The 7,448-nt window shown below is 56.4% G+C and overlaps 1 protein-coding gene across 1 annotated transcript in view; it reads left to right on the top strand.

The window, feature by feature from the left end:
- Positions 1–6: 6 nt before the first annotated feature.
- The window catches only part of ARHGAP8 (Rho GTPase activating protein 8), a 64,367-nt gene continuing 56,925 nt past the window's right edge, over positions 7–7,448 (top strand). Inside the window, exons 1-2 of the mRNA XM_069103646.1 lie at positions 7–270; positions 7,138–7,218. Of these exons, the coding sequence (XP_068959747.1) occupies positions 140–270; positions 7,138–7,218 (212 nt within the window). The 5' untranslated portion in view covers positions 7–139. The remainder of the gene's footprint in view (positions 271–7,137; positions 7,219–7,448) is intronic.

The following is a 7,448-nucleotide window of genomic DNA, read 5'->3' as shown; positions in this document are numbered from 1 at the left end:
AAACACATTCTCTGACTGCCCCTGCCTCTCTTTAATCTTTCCTTCGGGAGCCGGAGCCGCAGAGGCGGCGGCGTTCCGCGTTGGCTCGGTAGCCGGCCGCTGCACATGTGGGTGGAGACTCCCCCCAACAGCCCTGACCATGAGGACTCTCCGCAGGTTGAAGTTCATGAGTTCACCCAGCCTCAGTGACCTGGGCAAGAGAGAGCAGGCAGCCTTGGATGAGCGAGGGGCCCAGCAGCGTCAGGCCTGCTCCAACGCCACCTGGAACAGGTAAGGGCTTGTCTGCCTCCCTCCGGCCGTACCACCCCACACACTGCTGCCGCCTCGGCTGCTTGTTCTTCTGTAGGCTCTGAGATTCAGATCTGCAAGGGACGTCAAAGCTCAGGCAGCCCATTTTAGGGATGAAGAAACTGAGGCCCAGCAAGACCAAGGGTCATACAGCTAATCAGTTAAAGATGTGCTAGGCAGCAGAACGGGTTTCTGGTCCCAGCTTTGCTGCTAACCCTCAGCTGGGAGCCACCAGAATTATCAGGATCTGTCCAACGAGGGGCTCCTTAAGTGGCAGCTAGATGGATGGACGGACGGATGAACGGGGATTGACTAGGTGATCTCTAAGGGCCTTCCTGGGTCTAAACCCTTATTAGAAGCAAACATTTCCTGCCTGCCTCCCTCCCCCCCCTTTCCTAATGGTATTTTTGTAAAATTTTAGTGATGTTTTTGTCTAGATACTTGTGGTGACCTTTATCTAGATTTATCAAACCACGAAGTACACTCTGTATTAATGACCAAGGAGCACACCTCCCCTGCCCCGTCCCGTACACACACACACACACACACACACACACACACTCACACACTTCATCTGGGCCAAGTCAGCTGAGGCCATGGGACAAGCCCTGCATCGGGAATCCTGGCAGCAGGGCAGCAAGTCATCGCCCCTAAAGCTTTCCTCTTCTCATTTTCGTTCCTTGTTCCAAGGCCCTGAGGGCTAGGGGAAAGGAGAGAGATCGGAAAGTGAAGGTGATATAGAAACACCTTCTCTACTCTCCACTTTCCTCTTAGTAGGCCTGGGGAGCGTGTAGCTCAGAGATCAGCATTCCCACTTCACAGAAGAGGAAACTGAGGCTCTGAATGGGGAGAGGAGTTGTCCAAGGTCATAATTTGAATGAAGTCTTCTGACTTTCTATTTCATGAGTCGGGAGCAGCTCCTGTGTTTTATAGGCTAGAAAAGTGAAATAAATAGGCCTTTTCTTCAGAGTTTCTTATGCTGGTGGGGGGAAGGTCTGTGTCCAGAAGACTGCGTTCACAAGAGGTAGCGGGCATTTCAGGGGTGGGAGGGCCCGGACAGCTGGAGCTCGAGCAAAGGCTTCCAGGGACAGGCCCAGAGACCTCGTGTGGGAAACACTAAATCTGTGACTTGGGCTGGAATCTGGGGTGTGTGAGCTCTGCAGGGGGAGAGCCAGATGGCGAAGGGTTTTGAGTTCCACTGCCGAGCTGGCATTTTCACCTCTCCCCAGCGCTGCACAGCCGTGGGGTGCCCTGGGACCTGCCTCCATCCCTCCTCCAGGTGGAATGAAAGGGTCCATTCATTCCTCTCTGCAGCATCGGCCACAGCTCCGGGCCGGCTGCTGTGGGAGGCAGCTGAGAAGGGAGGGATCCTGGGCATTGGGCAGACACAGTGAGGACAGAGCCCCTGCTCTCGTTCAGAGAGGGTCCTGTCTGGCAGAAAATGGTCCCACCACCCTGACTTCTCCTCTCTCATGGCACCCTCAAGTGAAAGCTGGAAGGAAAGTGAGAGGCCACACAGTCTAATCTCACTCACCATACCTTGGCACTACACTGCGTGGTAGGTGCTTAATAAATCTTACCAAGGAGGAAACTAAGTCTTGGAGAAGTGAAGTGATTTAAGATCATACATCCAGAGCTGAGAAGGAGCTCAGAGGGCCACATACCCATCCCCTTCATCGTATGGATGGGGACATTGAGGCCGGGGATTCTGCCAAGGTCATGCAGGGAGGGTTCTCACCAGCTCCTCGGCCCGTCCTGGCCTTTGCTGCTACCGCATGCTGTCCCCCAGGCCCAAACAGCTTGGGGCAGCCCAGTGACCACACACTCCAGGTCAGGACTGGGCCAGTCAGAGGGGAGTGGGACAGGGGGTGAAGTCCCTGCCTCTCCCCCAAAGTGCAATCCCACCAGGGCCCCATCAGTCTTGAGACTCCCTGAAGCCGTGGGGAAGACAGAGCTATAGGGCCTGTTTTACCCACACAGAAGCCAGCCAAGGAGGGAAACATCACTTGTCCAGGGTCCTGAAGCTGGTCTCACAGAAGTTTGTTTGGTTTTTTTTTTTTCCCACTGTCCAGGGCAGAGTGCCTCAGAATTAGGAGGGTTAGAGTTGGTTATAATGACCCCAGTCTAATGTCTGAGTCCTTCCCTACAGCATATCCTCCCTCCCCATGACCAGGCTCATGAACAGGGACCTCGGGGGAGGGGAAGTGAGTATCCTGGAAACCTAGAGGCTATCTCCAGTGGGTCGATGTCATGGGGAGACCCCTGGGCCTTGCAGAAGAAGGATGAAAGGATCCTGTCTCTGCGTCCCTTCTCTGGTCCCCCAGCTCAGCTCCTTCTGGGGATCACAGTAATTCTCCCTTCTTAGCTACTTTAAGAATGCTAGAGGGGGTAACTAGGTGGCACAGTGAATAGAGAACCAGCCCTGGAGTCAGGAGGACCTGGGTTCAAATCTGGCCTCAGACACGTAACACGAAAAACTAGCCGTGTGACCTTGGGCAAGTCACAACCCCAACTGCCCTCCAAAAAGCAAAAAGAATGCTAAAGAAGCAGGCATCCTTTAGACTGCCAAAGTGCTTTCCATGTTATAGGCTTTTCCAGTTGGGAAAACTGAGGCTCAAAGAGGGCAATTGTCTATAGTGCCAGAGGAGATGGGACTTGAACCTAGTCCTGCCCGATTCTGAGGCCAGATATTGGGATGTGCTGTGTCTGCTCAGCTCTAAGGGCTGGAGGCAGCTAGAACAGCTATGAATGGGGCCCTGGCCTGGGCGCCCTGATCCTGCTCCCCTCTGTACAGCTGAGTGTCCCTGACCTCCTGAGGCAGGGCCCCTCAGTGTTTGCCTGAGGGCCCTGGGAAGGGGGGCCATCTGACTTTCCAAGGTCCTGGTGACCCAGACTCCGTTATCTTACATTCCTGTCTCCTTCCCCACCCAATCTGTCTCCCTTCCCCACCTTGTGTAAACAGGCCCCACCCTGAGTGACCCAAGACAATGGGGGTTCAGGCTGACCTGTCTAAGGATTGACCAGCAGGTTCAGGCTTGCTGGGGCTCTGAAAAGTAGAAGGGGCCTGGAAATCTGGGCCCTCGACCTTGTCCAGCCCCTGGTTCTGTAGCAGGATGCCTGGAAAAGGGAAGTCCTTCACCTGAAGCCACTCCTCATGAAGGGAGGCAGGAAACAGCCAGGACTCATCCTGGTCTCTTTCTACTTTGCCCCAGAACCTGTCTGGCTCATGGGCTCTGGGGAGGGGGCTCTTCCTAGAACCTGGGTCAGGGCGACCCCCCACCCCCCCATTATAGGGCTTTGTGTGTACACAGAATCTCATGGGAATTTGAGTGCTCCAACCTAAGCTGGAAGGGGCCTTTCATGACCTCCAGTCCTGCTGACAACCCCTGTGAGGTCATCCAAGGCCTTGGAGTCCCATTGTATAGATGAGGAGACTGAGGCCCACGTCGTCTCAGCTCTTACACATCAGAGATGGGCTGGGAACACTTCTTTCTGGCTTCCCAATCTGGTCCCCGTTCTAGGGCATCCCTTGGTGGCAATGGCACCTGATCAGGCCTCATTGAGAGGCCTGGGCTGCTCTCTCCTGGAGGGAGAAGGATGCCCAGGAGAAAGAGGGCCCTGGAGACCCAGGAAGAAACAGGACATGTGGAGCCCAGAGGAGAGAGATGGGGAGCACAGTGGCCATCTTCAGCCAGACTGAAGGCTAGGAAAACAGAGCACCAGGCAAAGCCTCCTAGCCACTAGACCCCCCTCCCCTCCCCTCTGAGAAATGGGCTCCTGGGGAGCTAGTGAGGCAGCAGGGGCCAGGAGACCCCGGGGGGGCGGGGCTTCTTGTCCAGGCCCACAAGCTCCCTCCCAGCCCTGAGCTCTTGTGTCAGGGACTCTACTGTCCTGGGGGGCTTTCCCACGTGTGTCATTTCAGCAAACTGACATTTCCTGAGAGCCTGCTAGGGACTGTGGACTGTGCAGGGCCATGGGTGAAAGTCACCCTGCTCTCAGACAGCTGACAGTCTCTGGGGGTTTGCAATGGGTAAGTAAATCCAATGTTGGAAAAGGTTGGTAAAAGCAAGAGAGAAAACTTACTACCTGGTGAGGTCTGTGCTTAAAAGCAAGCATTCTATGAGGTGCAGATAAAGGAGGGCACACCAGGCAGTTCCTCTGGCAAAGTCTAAGAGGGGGGAGTGGGCTGGTGATGTGCACTGAAGGCTTGGACATTACAGAAATACATGAAAGGGAGGGGCCTGGAAGAACTCTGGAAAGGCAGGGAGGAACCAGATGGGGTGAGGGGGTGGGAGTGCTGAGTGTTGTCCTGGTTATTAACAAGTCAAAGTCTCCCCCCCAGGGCTTCCCAAATATGCTTTGCCCAGGACTGTTCTTCAGATAGTCAAAGACAGCAAGTACCCTGTGCCCGCACATCACATCGTGTGCCCAAACTGCCTCTGGACGGGTTCCTTCTGCCCTTGGGCAAAACCACTGAGTGAGGCAGGCGTGGGCTTCTGCAGTCCAAGGGGCCCTGTCCAGCCCAGGAGGACGCCTTGCCTGTGTCTGAGGACTGATTTCCCTGGGCTTACCGAACGTGGCCCTCTGAGAAGGAGCAGGGTACCCACGTCTCCCCTCACTTCCTCCAGAGGTCTCCTGGTGGGGTTTTCTGGGAGGTTTACCGGCCATCAGCGCTGGGCAGGGCCTTGGGACAGAGAATGCCAGAGCTTTAAGGAACCTTGGAAGGAGTGGTGTCAGACCTGGGAGGGAGCTTGGAGCAGAATGTCAGAGAGGCGGCCAGTGGTGTGGTGGGTGCAGTGTGATGGGCAGCCGCAGTGTCCTGGGGATGGTGGGCAGCACGTGGTCAGTGCCCTGGGTCTGGAGTCAGGAATCTCCCAGTCCCAATGTGACCTCAGACACTTCCTGGGTGTCTGTTTCACTGCCCAGGATTGTTAACACCTTCCCTGGCATTTAGCAGGTCCTTCCTAAATGAACATTCCCTTCCCCCTCCTTTTCAGAGCTGGGAGGTTCCTTAGAGCAGGGGATGTCCCAGCCAACAGGGCCTGGTCTACACCCACACTGAGTTATTAGGACTGGACTTTCACTGGCGACAGCCAAAGGAGGCTTCTGGGAGGGAGATTCTGGGGAAGGGGGTTGTTGGGAGCACTGGGTGAAGCGGAGAAGGCAAGTGAGGGCCCAGAGACTTCGGAGACCAACCTGGGTGGCAGAGGTATGGGAGTGTCCAGGGAGATGAGGGTGGTAGACAGTCTCAGGAATTTGGTCCTGTCTCAGGGTTAGGCCACCCTGGCTTGGGGGTCAAGAGATCTGAGTTCAAGATGCTTTTCAGTGACCCAAGGGTCCCCATTTTTTTCCCTGTAAAACGAAGGCTGGGACCAGCTGGTCCCATGAGCCCCCTGTCCTGCTGTGGCCTTCCCAGTTCAAAGGAAGGACCTCCCGTCCCACAACTGGCATTTTCTATTCCTACATCTCTTCCAGCTCCAATGTTTTATCCTGTCCTGTTCCAATGGAGAAAGTGTTTACAGTATACAGTCAAGGCCAACGGAGAGGTGAGGCAGCCAGGCACTGGCAGCTCTCAGGGGCCCCTCCAGGGTCTCTAAAAGGAGGCAGCTCCTCATCCCTCCCAGGAGGGAGAGAGCATCTGCAAAGAAGCCCAGGTCCCCTCCACCCTCTGCCCTGCCAGATATAGGGCCTCAAAAGGTGGGGCCCAGATTCTGACTTCCCAGGGCCTCGGTGCCATGCCCGGCGGGCTTGAGAAGAGGAAATCCCTCCCCTTTCCCTGTGGCCACTAACCTGTCCCTCAGGTTTTTCCCGCCCCCCCCCCCAAACCCCCAAGACACACACCTGATCAAATCAGTCAGGACTGCCCCAGGGCAGAGAAGGGCCTGGCCTCTGAGTCACTGAAGTGTTCGTTCCAGTGAAAGGTCCCCTGGACCAGGGGAGATGAGATCCAGCCCTAGGATCAGGTGGAGGGCAGGGAGGAGGGTGAGGGAGAGCTTTGTGAAAGAGGGGGCCAGCCACTGGCCACTGAGTTGAGCCCTGCAGAATGAAGGCAAAGCTTTCACCGCTGCTCTGGCTTTTGTTCTCAGGTCGATGGCCTTGACAACTCTGGCCTTCCCTTGTCCAGGCTAAAGTCAGGAGGACTCTTTCGTATAGTTTGGGGTGGGGGGTGTCCCTAGTCCCTACCCTGGTCCCCCTCCTCTGGACCCAATCCTACCTTGTTGCTGTCAGTGCCCTTCCTCTGAGGGCTTGCCCACAGCTGCTCAGAGGCTTCCCCAGGGTCAGCCTGGGCAGAGGACAGTAGAGTGGCCGCATCCCTGCTGGCCCAGGGTCTCATTCTTTTAAGCCTTTCTTGAATGCCTACTATGCACCAGGCTCTGGGCACCGTACCAAGTCACAGATGAACGAATGCCTGCCCAGAGTTCACTGTGTACTTGGGTGAACATCCACAGAGTGTATACAGAGTAGGGGTGGGGCAGAGGCTGGGTCTTAAAAGGAGACCAGAGATCCCAAGAGCCTTCTGAGCTCAGCTGCCCAATGGGCCAAGGCCCCAGTGTCTGCAGGGCTCGAGCACAGGGCCCAAGGATTCCCACGTCAGTCACTGAAGGGCCCTCATATTGGGTGTCAGCAGTGGCCAAGGGTCTGGGAGAGCCAGGATCTGGCTGGCAGGAAGCCTCCCTCCCCTCCTCTTCTTTGTCCCTCTTGCTGGTGGGGGCGAGGAAAGGGCAGGGTCCATAGACTTCTTCCCACCATCCAGTCTGTTGAGGAGGATACTGGGGGTCAGAGTGGCTGCTGCCATGCCCAGCAGGGACACTCCCAGTGAGTGACCTCTCCTTGTCCTCCCTCCCACAGCATCCACAATGGAGTGATTGCCGTGTTCCAGAGGAAGGGGCTTCCAGATCACCAGCTGTACCACCTGAACGAGGGCGTTAGGTGAGTGAACTTCCCAGAGAGAGGGGCAGGAGTGAAGGGCAGCCCTGAGTGGGAGCCAGCCCCACCATCCCCTGTCCTCAGGCCCCTCCCAGCCCCACCATCCCCTGTCCTCAGGCCCCTCCCAGTCCTGACCTCCCCTGTTCTCAGGCCCCTCCCAGTTCTGACCTCCCCTGTTCTCAGCCCCCTCCCAGTTCTGACATCCCCTGTCCTCAGGCCCCTCCCAGTCCTGA

Source organism: Petaurus breviceps, unplaced genomic scaffold (assembly GCF_028583685.1).
Source record: "Petaurus breviceps papuanus isolate PSGF00001 unplaced genomic scaffold, PetGlider_PUasm1.0 610, whole genome shotgun sequence".
Lineage (NCBI taxonomy): Eukaryota > Metazoa > Chordata > Mammalia > Diprotodontia > Petauridae > Petaurus > Petaurus breviceps.
The sequence above is the reverse complement of the archived record's forward strand: the minus strand, read 5'-3'. Positions and strand labels throughout refer to the sequence as shown.